Source organism: Pipra filicauda, unplaced genomic scaffold (assembly GCF_003945595.2).
Source record: "Pipra filicauda isolate LSUMZ 115617 unplaced genomic scaffold, ASM394559v2 scaffold36_size6622888_pilon, whole genome shotgun sequence".
NCBI lineage: Eukaryota > Metazoa > Chordata > Aves > Passeriformes > Pipridae > Pipra > Pipra filicauda.
The window spans coordinates 2,697,143-2,712,024 of record NW_024104498.1 but is presented as its reverse complement, the minus strand read 5'-3'; the positions used below and the strand labels follow the sequence as shown (position 1 = coordinate 2,712,024).

General features: G+C 39.9%; 1 protein-coding gene across 1 annotated transcript in view; it reads left to right on the top strand.

The window, feature by feature from the left end:
• Nucleotides 1-6,289: 6,289 nt before the first annotated feature.
• Nucleotides 6,290-14,882, top strand: part of ST6GALNAC3 (ST6 N-acetylgalactosaminide alpha-2,6-sialyltransferase 3) — a 191,621-nt gene continuing 183,028 nt past the window's right edge. The window contains exon 1 of the mRNA XM_039384736.1: nt 6,290-6,345. Within this exon, the coding sequence (XP_039240670.1) occupies nt 6,331-6,345 (15 nt within the window). The 5' untranslated portion in view covers nt 6,290-6,330. The remainder of the gene's footprint in view (nt 6,346-14,882) is intronic.

The window sequence follows — 14,882 nt, the reverse complement described above, 5'->3', positions numbered from 1 at the left end:
AGTTGCTGTTCTGTGCTAAGTGGATCAGAATTTTTTCCACTCTGGCTTAAGGCAAAACTCCCTGTTAGGTTCTCTCCTCTGGAGTTATAGCCAGAGATTTTTGTGCTGTTTTTTCCTCTCTCCAGAATCTTTCAGTATCTCCTTTTAGTAAAGGATATAAGCTAAAGGATATGTGAAACTATTGCCTGTACTGACACCTGGGTTGAACAATACTGTTGTCTCCTTCAGCACCCTCTGGTATTTTAAGGAATAATTACTTAAAAAAAAAAAAAAGGCAGACTGGACATAAGTCAGAATAATGTCTTGTCTTAAATCCAGTTTATTGTCTCCTGTTTGGTTTTTGTCTAAGCAAAACAATGGTTTGGTGCAGTTTGCCAAGTGGTTGTATTAAGTGCAAGTCTAACTTGGCTGTCAAGGACAGTATCCCAGAAGGGTCTTCTTGAATAACCTGCTGCTTTCTGAGCCATCTAGTTAAATTTAGGATCTAAGAGAATAGGAGACTGCAGATACTTTATTTACATGTTTGTTTTCTAATGGAGCAAGGTATTTTTTTCACTACAAATGATTTAACAACAGAAATTTCTAATCCTCTGCAGGAGTTTGAAGTTTTAGTCTCTTAATTTGAGTTTCTCTTGTTCAGGCTTTTGCATGTTTCTAGGAAACTTGTGCAAGGTCAGCTCTGACTGTACTCAAATGGGATTAATTAGCCTGCTTTCTGTGAAGCTTGACCTGTACTGCCAGAAGAAAGGATCTCACTGCTTTCTTAAGCACTGCTTAACAGAGCAGTATTGTAAGTTAAAAACCAGAACAAAACAACTTTTTGCTCTGATTTTTTCAAACTTGTTGGATCCTCAGGATTGTCTTACTGTAGCAATAACTTTCCGGGCAGATACATGAAGGATTCTTTAGTTTCAGTAATGAGACTGCTGGCTGTCCTGACATAGGGAATTGTGTTTGCTGTAAGCATTTTAAGTATTTTATTAGCCATTCAGGAGTTTGAAGCCATTTTATGTTATTTTGTTGCTTTTGAAGTAAACTGTGTTCTCCAGAGGACAGAGTGAAAAAAATTTTTTTGCAGTAGGAAAAGAACAGGGAGAGAATCATGCTGGGACAGAGAAATAAATATGGCAAGTATTTTGAGCAGTACTGAGTCACTCTATAAAGGTGTTGACAACAGGCTTGCATGCTTCTGTAAGTCAGAACACATTTCCATGGTAGAAGAGATGCAGCTCAGAGCTCCATAAAAATGTAGAAGATTATTGCTTCACTTATTTTTATCTGCTACCAGTAACCAGATTTCTGGGTAAAGTGGCACAACTTCATGAACTTCTTTGGAAGTTCAAGGCTTCACTGGAGTAAGAACAAACAGAATTGAATTCTGCAGGGCTTCTGCTCTTATTGAGGCTGCAAAGTAACAGGCTAACGCTCTGCACAGTATTTCCAAGGAAAAAAGCATAGCTTAACTGAGATCAGATGTGGTGACAAAGGTGTGTCCCAAGGCCAAGGTGGGTGGGTGTCATCAGTCAGGAAATGTCACGGTGGTCACACCCGTGTGTCTTATTTGGGGACGTGTCCGACAGTTGAGTAATGAAGAACCAAGTTACTATATACAAATCATAATTTAACAAAACAGAAAGAAGGTGTCTAATACTGGCTTACTTGATGGAGAAAATATTTATTTCTCTCTTTTTAAGCTGCTTGAAAGTGCTGGGATCTTGACTGTTTAACTGTGTTGTATAAAAGGTACTGCACAAACTCCCTTTTTCACACCAAAGGGTGCTCACTGCTAAGGCATAAATACACTGTAGAAACAGAAGGTAGGCTTTGAAAATCTGCAAATGAAACTGCAGATAGCAGGTCCTAAGGTAGTTGCAAAATTTCAAAGACCTGTAAGAACCAGCCCCGTGCTTTAGAGGATCCTTCCAGGACCAAAGAAAGCAGGGAAGTCCCCAAGGGTCCAGTGCTCCTGTGGTGTTTCTCTGCCCCTGCTGTTCAGCTGTGCTAGATATCCAAGCGAATGTCCTCTCTGCTGTTTTCTGTCTGGCAGTCAGGGTAGCCTATAAATTGTTAATTCATTCATCATGAGCTCTGAAGTAGTTACTACAGAGAGGACTGTTGCTATTTCAACTGCTGTGAAAATGTGTTTGTTTTGAGGGCTCCATAACTCGGAATAAATGTTTCATTAAATGTGTTATGAATGATGTATTTAACAACTGGAGCAGGTCAATAATCTTTAGAATTAAATTTAGTGGGGTTTTATTAAAGGTTACCCATTTCAGTGGTGAATGGTAAGCATGTGGTGCTATAAACAAATGCTTCATATGGTCTGTTATGAGTGCTTTATTAAATAGCTAGTCAATAGCTGCACTTACCAAATGAACTTAATTAATTGTATTTATTTTTTCCTAAGGGTTTCACAGTTCATTATAAAAGATTTATTGAATGTATGTAAACCAGTTTAGTAAGCTATGTTCTGTCTCTTAAAATGAATGCATCGCTAGTAGGGCTTGGTATTGCTAACACTTGGTGTGAACAGCGTTTATAAGTTACTAACACATCATCAGAAAATGCTTGTTTTTTGCACTTCCTTAGAAGTCATTGGAAATTATGTTTAAAACATTACATTCAGGCTGTAGAGTCTGGTGCTTTCTGTAGTTTACACTTACTGGTAAAAGCAGTTTGTGGGGATTTGTCCCATATACTATAGTCTTGTTTTCCTAGGAAGCAACAATGAATTCAACATTGCATATGGAAAAGATGACAGCAAAACCTGCTTCACAGGAACCATCCATCTAGGAGAACAATGCATGTGGCACTGTGACATTTTGAAAGTTATCCTGCCTTATTTTCCAGCTGAAGATGGGTTGATGGATATTTTTTAAGACTGATATTTGGAGATGGGTTGTTTCCTTTCTCTGAGAATCATTCCCTTTTCTTTTTTTATATAGCATACCTGTCAGCAAAGAAGACAGTTTCTCTGCTTCAGTGACTGAAGCAGTCTTCAGTCAGAGAAAGAATAAATAGGGCATATTTTCATATTCAAGCTGGTCTTCATGGTTGTGGCTAATATTACTGGCAGCTGGGCTGTGAATATCCACAAGAACTGGTTTGTCTGACAGAGTCACACTGGTGAAGGAAATAAGAACTTGGAGCAGAAACACTACCTACAGGCAGTCAGAAACCCACGGAGAAAGTGGGACTGGGAGCTGTGTGGTCCCTGCTTTGGGCCAAGGTCCTTATCCCATTCTAGCACTCATGTCTTTTTGTTTTCTTTTCCAGCAATGTCATGAATTAACATATTTAATTTTTATATTCCTTGGCTGACCCTCAAACTACTTTGGTCCTCAGCCAGTTGGTCCCATCGCCCTGCCAGTGTGCCCTCATCTCGCTGTGGAGGCTGATTAGAGCTCCGTGGATGGGATTTTGTATGTGGGGCTGGCATCTGAAACAGAGCTTTTAAAGCCTACCTTGGATGCAAAAAGTATTTTTGCTGACATCCTAAAACCCACTGAAATGCTTTTGTCTGAGGCAAGGATATGGGACTGCAGAGCTGAGTATGGATATTATATGCAGCCTACAAGATAGAAAAGAAATGACACTTTATTTTTGATTGCTGTTCTGCAAAATGGCGTATATCACACATGAATAATTTATAATTTAAAAGCTTAGCTGTAAGTACCTTCAGAAAGTGCAGCTTCATGAGGATTGTTCCCCTGGTTGTTTAGTTGTTGTTGTTTTGTTTTGTTTTCCTAAACAATATATGATGAAAATGAATTTGGAGCTGTAGTATGGAAACAGAAACAAATGTCAAAATGTTTTCTCAAGGATTATATTTGGAGAGAGCACACAAAATTGTAAATGTAAGGTGCTATAACATGTGCATGACAGAAGAAATAAGAGTAAACATGAAAAACATTTTTTCTATAACTGTGCCTTGGAAGCAGAGGCAGCAGACAGTGATAGTGTTGGAAGCATCATGTATTGCCCTGTTATCATTACTGAGAAAGGTCATGGAAGTGCAGGAGGTTGTTCACTCCTTCAGATAAAAATGAAGATGCCTGTACTGGCGGGTTATGTTTGAATGCAGAGCACAGGTGGGCAGGATTAAGCCATTTCTGCACACCATTTGGTGCTCAAAAAGTGGTCTACAGGCCATAAATTTAAGCTGAGTGATGAGTTATTAGAGATTTTTGCCTCTGTCCTGTAGTTTCTTAAAATGCTCCAAAACCAAACAAACACCCTTATAACTGCATTAACTAATCACTGTGTGTTCGTAGGATCTTTTTCTGTAAATTTTGCTCTCCTTTCAGTTTTCTTTCTTTTTTTGTGTTTCCCACAAGTAGTTGCTGTACAGTGTTGATAGTACAAATTTTCTGCTCCCTTTGTTAAACTAATCACTAGACTGCGTCATCCTGAAATCTGCATACAGAAAAATGCTTCAAGTACAATAACATTGTAAAAGACTGGATTCTTCTTCTAAGTTAATGAGTTACCTCAAGCATGGAGGAGAAATACACTATTTTAAACTAGAATTGAAGGGTCTGAATAACTGTCCTATGATCCTATCATTGTAAACATGCAGGAAATTATTAGACCTGTTGTCGTTTGTATTAGTCATAATTTTAATTAAGACATGACATCCTGTTCAACTCTTTGTACACTAAAACAAAATGCCCAGCTTTACAGACAGTTTGATACCGAGTCTGCTTGTACATGTGCAAGGCTGGCTTGTTCTGTCCCAACTCCCTTTCCCCTGTCCTTCCCACTGGAATGTAGGGACTGTGTAGGTGACTCCAGTGCATTCAGAGTCTTTAGGACTCCTTATTATATTTTAGTGTGTCAATTACTGACTGAATAGCTCAGTAATTTGGCTTGTTAAGGTCCAAAATTAATTCTGTCTCTTCTCCTCCCATTTATTTTCTACTGCTGTTAGCAAAATCTGCTTTCTTTCTGATTCAGCAAATGGATATGCAAAACACTGAAATAATTTCCTCTTTGGACAGTGACAAGACAAATACTGCAAAACATGTGTTGGCCACGACAAGTGAGGGCTTGAGCCCAGAGCTCACAGAAGTCAGTGGAAAGAAGCCCATTGACTGGATCGGATCTTAACTCAGTCCTCTTGCTAGCAGAAAAAGAAGTGAGCTCAGTGGGATAAGAAGTCATGCATGTCTGATATTGCATGGAAAAATATTTATGCCTAATATATCAGGAGATTTGTCAGCTTATCAGCAGGGTGAGCATGACTGTGTGTACACCATTCTTCTCAAGGCACTGACATTATTTGGGTTAGATTTCACCTTGCCTTATATACATTTCTTTGCATCCATCTCAGAAGCCTCTGATCCTCGTTTTATGCTCCTGCCCTTTTTAAGATGGTGTGGCACGGACACATATTACAGTAAGAATCCCATTTGCTACAGACCTGTCTGTCTTGCAGCTGTTCTCACTTTCTGTTTGACTTTCCCACCACCCTGCTCTTTTCCTTGGATCTGGTTTGTCTGTTACTCGCCATGTTTCTGTCAAAACCAGAATCCTGCTTTTTTTTTTACAATGTGGGAATTAACAAGGGTGGTGATGAACTGGAGAAAAGGCTCTTTAATTCCTAAGATCAGAGACCACACAGTACCATGGTGATATCCTTCGTGTGACAGCTCTTGAGTACTATTGCACACACTGTAATAGTAAAATCTGCATTGTTCCTCTCTTTCCAGTCTCTAGTAGATGTTTATCTGTGTCATAGCAGCTTCCCATCTGCTATGGAATGGCCCAGAAGATGGTTCTGAGTGGTGTAGGTAGGACACATTACATAGCAACTCAAATCTCTGAGTTTTGTTGTTTGGCTTTTTTTCTCCAGTAATCTGTCAGCTGTTTTTACCAGACAGTCTTGATACCAGAGCATGGATGGAAGGAGCTGTGGGGAGAGCGGGGGGAACAAGTTTGTGTTTTGTTTTTTTTTTCCTTCTTTGTGAACTTGCTTCTGCCAGTCACACGTGTATTTGGGTCAGAAGAACTGGAATCCAGGTTCTGACCCTTATAAATTAAGAATATTGACCAAAAACGCTAATCAGTTCCAGAGACTGCTCTATGAATATGGGCAATTTTTTTGTGATTTATCACTGTCCTTCCCCAGGGAGCCTGGTGAGAGTCATAAGGAGGTGTCTGAGACAGTGGGTATCCGAACCCAGCGTGTGCTGTTAATCAGGCAGCTGAAGAGCAGCCACATTCAGACTGCTGCCAGATGTTTTTCTCTGCGCAGATTTTCAAGCTGTGAAGCCGGGGCCCTGCCAGGACTGATAAGGCTGGGCACAAAATATTGGAGATGGCATCATGTTGACCCAAAGGGTAACATTTCAAAAGCGTGTCATGCTCGGTATTTGAAAAAATTTGGCAGGATTTCTGGGACTCGGTATCATTTTTTGAAAGGCAGTTTAAAGCATTTGGGCACACAGTAAGAAATATACTTGGTGCCTGATTTCTGTTTCTTTTGATATCGATGAGAATTTAGGTCGTAGGGGCCTGTGTGTTATTTTTAAGGCTTGCAAGTCCTCTGAGTCGCTTTTCAAGTATCTTACCTGGAGTGGTGTTTATTTTGAAGGAGATAGTTTAAACAGGTGCTTGTAGATATGACTGAGCATTTAAGAGCTGCTGTGTGGAGTGCTCCGAGCAGTGAGATGTGCAGATCTGAGCCCTCCCATTCCCACTTCCATGCAGGTGCTTTAGGGCTACCACCAATGTCCTAAGCAGCTCCTGTCCTGTGCTCATCCAGCCTGATGATCTGATCCTCACAAGAACTTTAGGATATTGTTGTAATAATAAGGTTGGAAATCACACTAATGCACATCTAAGCCTGACTGTGAAAGGTGAGACCAAAGGCCTTCTTGGCAGAAATAAAAGCCCAAAGTAAGCATCAGACAGCTCTTGCCCTGCTTTCTTCCAGCTCCCAACAGTTTGGCAGGGCAAGCTTCTGAGCCAGCAGTGGTTTCTGTTTGCTCCTTAACCCTTAATGAACTTAATTTCGTGAGCTTGTGCAGTCTTCTTATGAACCCAGAGTTTTACTGTGTCCTGTGGCAAGGACTGCCACAGCTTAAACAAACCATATGGACAGGAAACACCTTTAAATTCATGTGAGGCACCCTATTTCTGTTCTTTAAATGGGCACTGAAAAACTATCCCTCTTTAGCCTCTCCTTACCACTCCAAATACTATTTCCCCTGCTACCTGGGGAAGTAAGATACTCAGCATAGTTTCTCAGTGTGCTCCAGAGAAGTCTCCCATTACCTGAAGAGAAGCTCAGCTCTCGGTGAACAACAGTTGTTTGGAAACTTTGAGTGTGGAAAATAGTGCTGTAGCATTCCAGGTGGCACTCAGCTGGACAACACTTCTAGAGATTATGTAGATCTGTTATGATTCAAGAGGTTGTTGCACTTTAAAGCCACAAATGTGGCCATTAGAGATGGGAAGTTTGTTGCTGCATTAGTAACCTGTGTGCTGATTCTTACGCTGGGAGGTGGGAATTCCTGCATTTTAATCCTTATTCAGGTTGTTTTCTTAAATGTGAGACAATGTGCTTGTATTTACTTTTCTCCCTAAAAAAAATACACTGTTTAAAGAATAGTATTTTCTTTTATCATAAGAATCGAGCGAGCTTTTTTAAAACATGTAAGAGTATTCCTTAAGTAATTTTGCTGTTGCTGATTTTTTTGGTTTATTTTTAATTATTAGTACTTTTGATAATGCTGATGTTAAACTATTTGCATGTGTGTCTGCTTTAAGAAGACCTTGTAGTAAATAGTAGGACACAGCAAAGGCAGTTTAAATATTAGAGAATATTTTAAAAGTTATTATTCTGTTGAATACTTTTGCAAGTAGTGTCTGTAACCTTCAAGCTGTCTTTTCAAGTGCCATTTTGGTTAGGAAGATGAAATTGTGGCATCTAATGGATATAAATGCTTCAGTGCTGGCCATAATAAATAAAGAGATAAACATCAATATCTATTACTTGTAAGCAGTGGTTCATAGCCTCCTATTGTCTAGAAAATACATTTATATTGTATCACCCCTTAAAGTGTGACTTTCTGCTCTTTTCCCAAGTATTCCAAAAGCTTAAGCTTTTTAGACAGCACATAGACATTATTGGACATATAAGGAAAATCAAACTCTGCTGTGAAATCCCTTTTTATTACTATACCCACTATTAGATCACGTATTAGATCACATCCCTGGTAGAAATGTTTTGTGGATGAAAAATACAGTCCAGAAACAAGAATGATGGTAGCGTCTTTGAGATGATGAAGAAGGTCTGTAGTTAACAGATCCATCTATATGCATTTTGAAGCTACCTTGTCCACAAAAAACGTTCTCCATTCCAATTTGATAACATTATATAGCTGTGCATTTATTTTAATGCCATGGCAAGTTTAGGTTTATTAAAATGTAACTCTAGACCAAGGAGTGGCATCCTCCAATTCCCATTTCTGTGAATGGGCTCAAGTGACTTGACCTTTCTTGTTCTCAAAATTTTTATCTTCTGTCCTTACTGGAGGACAATGCTGAGGTGGAAAAAAAACCCCAAACACCATTAACAAGATAAAAACCCAAACCCCAAACTAGTGTCTGAGAAGTTTTGAGAGAACAGCAGAATATCAGTGTAAAGTAAATGCCTCTTTACCTCTTGTTTGTGAACAGGTTGAGGATATTTTTCATATGAGTCCATATGGAATGACATGGTTTAAAATAGATGGAACACACTGAAGTCTTTCTATCACTTAAATGTCTGAGCTTTTCATTGCAAAGTGTGACCTAGATTCTTCACTTCTTGCCTACAGCAAAGCTTTTCTCTGTACCACATGAAATGAGGGTTCAAGAAAACCTGCCCCAGAGCTTTGCATTGCAGATCTCTTTTGGAGGAGTTCTGGAGGTGTCCCAGGCTTTCTGGTGAGGAATGGTCATCAGGATTGTGTTTTGTGCTCTACAGAAACACAAGGAGCACAAGGGGCTCTGTTGTTTTGCTTTCACATGGTGAGCAGAACAAACTTCGTGCTGACAATGCAGGAGCCTTTGTACACGTCGGGCTTGGAGCTCAGAGCTTTTCTTTGTTCCTCTTGCAGGGAGAGGGTTTTGAGGTACTCTTTTTCCAGCAGAAAAACTTAAATAGCTCTAGGAGGGTGCCCTCTCTCCACTCCAAGAACACATAAGCAATTAACTGTAACTTGTAGGTTTAATTGGGAGGTGGGCCGTGGTGGGCATGGCATTGTTTCCATATTGTGCTTAAGAATTGTTAAAGGGCTGTAGGAAGCAGTTAGGACACTTCTGAATAATTGGGATTTTCAATTACCTTCTTTTGTTCTCCTGGCAGGACAGGGAATCCTTAAAGGTACTCAGAGCACTAACAGAATTCCAGTAGCTTGATGTCTGTTGACAGTCCTACATTGCAGCTCTGATTTCTGAAGGTGTGATCAGTGTGGAATATACAATATCCATGTGGATTTGTAGGTCAGCTGGAGCTTTGTGTTCAGAGAAGTTGAGCAGAGCCTGTTAAGAGCAGCTCCACAGAGTGGTCTGTAATCCTTGGTGTGAAATGGAATTGGAAGGTTTTACATTCCTGCTGAAGCAGGAAGGAAAATTAAGTAATGCATATTACCTTCATTTATTGTAATGTGTCTTAACTTCTGAGTCTCACATTGCTTCTAGATGTTTGTAAGGCCAGGGGAGACCTGTTTGTAACAGCAGCTATTTTCTGTCCTAGTGGAAAGTTTATAACACTGTAAAATACTGGATCTAATTCTATTAATCTTGATATTATGTCAGAGGTGGTTTTGGTGAAGCCTGTGATCACTGCAATGAGTATTTACTTACAGCTCCAAGATGGCAGCATTTTTTTTTTTTTTTATTTTCCCTGCCAAGTCTTTTTTTTTTTTTTTTGTCGTTTCAAGACAAATTCTCAAAGTAGTTTGCTGCATGTAGGATTTGGAAGGTTATTTTCCTGATAACTCGTGTATTTCCACTTGGCAGCTTTAATATGACCTTTGTCCTAACCAAATCTTAAGCTTTTTCCGTAATTCTTAACAACCGAATGTTTCGTTCTTTGAAGCCCTCTGACTTCCATACAGTTTCACTGACCTAGATTTTGCTGGTTGGGATTGATTGCTGGGATGATCTAAGCTGCTGTCTACTAAAGCCTTAAATTCTCTCCTTTTTCTGAAGTGAAAACTGTTTCTTAGCTCCTTGTTCAGGGTATTTTCAGGAGAAACAAATTCAAATGTTTTTTTAACTGCAGTTTTCATTCCTGGGGAGGTGATCCAGCTTGGATTTTGCTTAGAGAAGAAACAAATAAAAGTGCAAACTGGATTTGCTGAGGCAGCAGACCTACAAGAGATGTGACAGCTCTGTGCCTTCCCAAAGCCGGGGAAGTTGTTCTTCAGGCAATTGGGATGTTAACAGGTGACAGTGATGCTGCTGGGCTTTAAAAATGTTAGAGGAAAGTAGTGGTGGGTGCTGCTCTCAGTGTGCTGCCTGTCAGTCCCTGAAGTCGTGGAAGAATATCATTGTGGATTTGGAGACAGTCCTGAAGTGTTGTGTGTTGAGTTTTGGTTTTTTTCTCTTATTTTCTTTACTTCCCCCCCCTCCATTTTCTATTGCTGAATCTGTGAGGGGAATTTTTTTTTTTGGGGGGGGGTGGGGAGGGGGTTTTGCTCTTCCTTTGTTCTTTTTTTCCCCTTGTCTTTTGTCCCACGCTGGAAGCAGAAACAGGAAGGCATTGTAGAGGTATATCAAAATATTGCTGTGGCTCTCAGATGACTAAATACCTCTGCAAATAAAATCTGAGAGTTCTGAGGGCATGATTTACAGTTTGGTAAATGGATTGGAAAAAAAAGCAAGACGATAAATTCAGCAATAAAAACTGAAGTTTCACTTTTCTGTCAGAAATAATTTACATATGCTGTTATCTGCCTCTCAGTGTTCACATAGGGAATGCTAAATGTAAATATTTCCATGGTCTGGAAGAGAATCTATAGTAACAAAGGAATGATATGTGGATGAGAGAAAAAAGTAGGTAAATATTTGGATTGATTCCAGCCCACTTCTGGCTTACTTACAACACTGAGGATGTGGGTACAGGGGAAAGACTATTGAGGGTTAACAATTGCACACATATATGTTCCACTAGGATTCATTCCTTTGTGGGATGAGAGGAATGTCTTAGTGTCTTGGCTTATGGCCAGCGGTTATTGGAAGATTTAATGAAGTTTTGTGTTATTAAAGTAGGGCTCTGGAAAGGCAGTGAGCTGGTCTGGCATATGGAGGCACTTGTAAAATAAATAACACCTTTTATTATCAATAGCTCTTAACGTGCCTTGCTGTTTACCTGTAGTATTTTCTCTCTGGGAATCCCACTGGTGACAGACACGCCCATATCCCAGCATTCTGGGGTAGTTGTGCATTACCTTTCATTAGATCCAGTCCCTGTTGGTTGTAGCTGATCATTATTCTGCATGTTCAATCTGATGTGGAAGAGCCCACACTGAGTTGCAGTTGTCTTATATCTCATTTTCCTGGTTAGCCTCTTGCATGAAAGGGTGGCTGCAGTAATTTTGTTTCTTGGTCTGGTTTCATTGCCCTTTTACAAAGATGAATGTCAGTGATCACAGAACTTCACTATTCTTTTAGCCTTTCTTAACCCTTTACCAGTGCTCTGCAGCATGACATCCCATTTAATTCCCTTGAGGAGAATTAGTGCAGAGTCAGAAAATACTGATGTTTCATATTTGTTTTTTATGACCAGTTTTGCCTTTGTAAAAGCTTTGTCCTGGAGAAACCCCTTGAAGCACGAGGCAGAAATAAAGGTGGTTGCCATTTCAGTAGGACAGCTTAGCATTCTAGTCAGTGTGTCTTAAGATTTTTCTTTAGGGTATGAGGAATGATTGTTCATCACTCGCTCCTCTTTCACTTTTGATGGATGGTAACATTTCTAATAGAGTCTCAATCACAACAAGGTTTTTTTTTTTTTTAGTAGTTTTGTCAACATATGTGCAGAACTAATTATTTCAAGATTTACTTTTTGATATCTGAGAAGAGACGAACGAGAGACAAAAAGCATTTACTTTTAAGAATAACTATAAATAAGAGTGCTGGAAGCACGCTAACCTGACTTCAGGTCCCCTTATTAAGTGTCTGCAAAGGGAAGGATGTTGGCAGTGCCATGAAGTGTCTTCAATCAAACCTGGAGTCTTGTGTTGCAATTTAGAGCCTACTGTTAATAGTATTTAATCTAATGGTATGGTGGCAGGTAGACTTTTGAATGACATCTGTTGCTAAAGATTCAGTGATTTGGAAGACTTAAATGTTTGCTGGGTCCTAATTTGGCTGCATTTTCAATTGTTTCTCCATTCATATGATAATCAGGCTGCTCACAGTTGCTAATTATTACGGATGTTGTTTAAAGAATACAGAGAGCAAAACCAGGTCTGTGACCAGATGCTTTTAGAGATGTAAGCATTAAGATGATAAAGCTCACAAAATTCACAGCCCATCACGTGCAGGATAATGATTAGAAAGCAGCTAAGCCTTTCTTGTCAACCTTCTAGCTAAAAGGAGAAAAAAATCTGTGTTTATAAGCAACATGATAGCATTTTAACTGAGAGATGAATGTCAGCATTTCCATAAATCTCCAATTTAGAAAATTAAAATACTGTGGGGACCATAAAGGGCTGAAGCTGACATCTAGTTTCAGTTCTGTGCTGCTAAAGAAGACAGGCTGTCAAGGACGTTCAGTTTAATTGCTGGGGGAAGGCAAGCACAAAATTAAAGGAATGGGTAAGGCAAGTGATGAGGGTTTCATGTTGTATGTGGATTCAGCTTGTAAACTCCTTTCCTCTCCCTTTTCTTCTTTTATCTTTCTACCTTCACTTCGGGTCTTTCCATCTGCCTGCCTCCCTCCCTATCTGCTCTCACCCACCCTTGCTCAGTAGCTCTTAGGCTGCTCTACTTTAGGTAACGATGGCAGCTTTAACAGGCAACACGTGCATTTCTCTCAGGAAACCTGGCTTTGCTCTGGCTGCTCACGTTTGGGGCTTTTAATGAGCACCTGCCAATTTGCAATCTGTGGCATTACTCAATGTGTTACCTCCAGGCAAGTGTCTGAGATGCCTTTCAGTTTTCATCTTCCTCTGTGCCAAATGATGCTTTTCCTACCGAGGTTCCAGTGTAAATAGGCCATTATTTTCTGGAAATTTCCAATTGCAGACTGTCTGATTTGAAGATGGGCAGTGAAAAGCAAGCTGAGTCCCCCTGCTCGCTCGCCGCTCACAGTTCTAATTACATTTTTTCAGTTTTCTCCTATCGACTTGAAAGTGTTGGCTGATATTTTCTTATTATTTTTGTTAGGATCTGGTATGTGCCAGTGCTGCAGCCTGGAGGAAGTATCACTCCTGCAGAGTGAGCAGGGAAACACTGGAGGAAACTGTATTTATGAGACAAGATAAGGAATAGATTATTTTGCACTGATTCGGCTTTGACTTTGGCTGCTCATGTGTCCATGAGAATAGAAATCCAGTGAAACAGGTTGGGGGGGGAAAAAATTGCCTGTCAGAAATAGGCAAAGGTACGAGGTGATAAGAGTGAATGTAATTATGTTGTTGCAGACTTTTAAAACACCGTCGTGTTTCACCATTGCACACGGCGAGGTGTCTGACAGTTCTCACACAAGAGGGCGCTCCTGGAATTTTAAAAGAAATATTAGGCTCTATTAGGACCTTTTCCACATGTGTGTGTATTTTAATATGCCGTTTTCAAAGCTGCCGTGCTTTACTAAGGTTCAGTCTCAGAGCCTTAGAAAGTGGTGTCTCCCTTCTGTGTTTACCCTCGCAACGATCATTACAAATAACTATTTGTTTTACAACTTTTAACCACTAAGTCCACTTGATGAAAAGTGGATTGGCAGAGAGTCTGAACAGCACAACCATGCAGATTTTGAAAATAGTGATGTAAATAGTGGGTGATCACTCTTACTTCAGATGTAATATTCGAGTACTGCCAGTCAGAAATAGGATCCAGTTTTTGTTTTCTCTCAAAGCAAATCCTTGTATTGGGAAAGTATTATTACATTCTAATACCTGGAGAAAAACATCTGCTTTTAGGCAAATGTAGAAAAAGAAACACACTGAGAAACCAGAATCACCGCAGAAAATCACAGCAGGAGGGTGGTTCTGTAAGGATTTTTGTTGTTTGTTATTGTGGGGGTTTATTTTTGTTGTTATTGTTGGTTTTGTTTTGCACATTGAAGAAGTGTGTTCAGCCGAGATCACTGTCTTGGGTACAGTCAGAACAGGGTAGAAGATCTGGCCTGTTTGTGAAAACTTGGCAATAATGAAGTGTGGTGATCCATTTGTGAAAGGTGGAAATTCCATTTCTTGCTGAGCTCGTGTCCTCTGTTGTCACTTAGGTATGATGCCATTTGAATGCTCAGTAGCCTGTTTAGAATGCAAACCTGAAGCTGAAAGCCTGTGTAGGTCAATTAGTATTCACCCATTTCTTATCAGCTTCCATGATAAGAAATGTTAAATGTTGGTGAGAGAACACCGACTTTCTGGGAAGACAAATGTGTTAAATCTAGTTCTGGGGTTTTTTTGAGCTTATGGGAGCCAGTTCTTCCAATTCTCTGGAAGTGCAAACCCTTTCCCATGAGTTTGTTACCTCCTACCTACGCTGTTTTTAAAGGGAAAACACTTGCTTTGCAGAGCACACAGTTACACAGATATTAATGCATTAGCTGTGTGATGCAGTATTCTTCTGGGCCTCTTGTGAGTATTGAGACAGGCAGTATTTTTCTCTTAATGCCTGGGCATGAAGATTAGTGCCCTGTCTTTCAGGACAGGAGATTG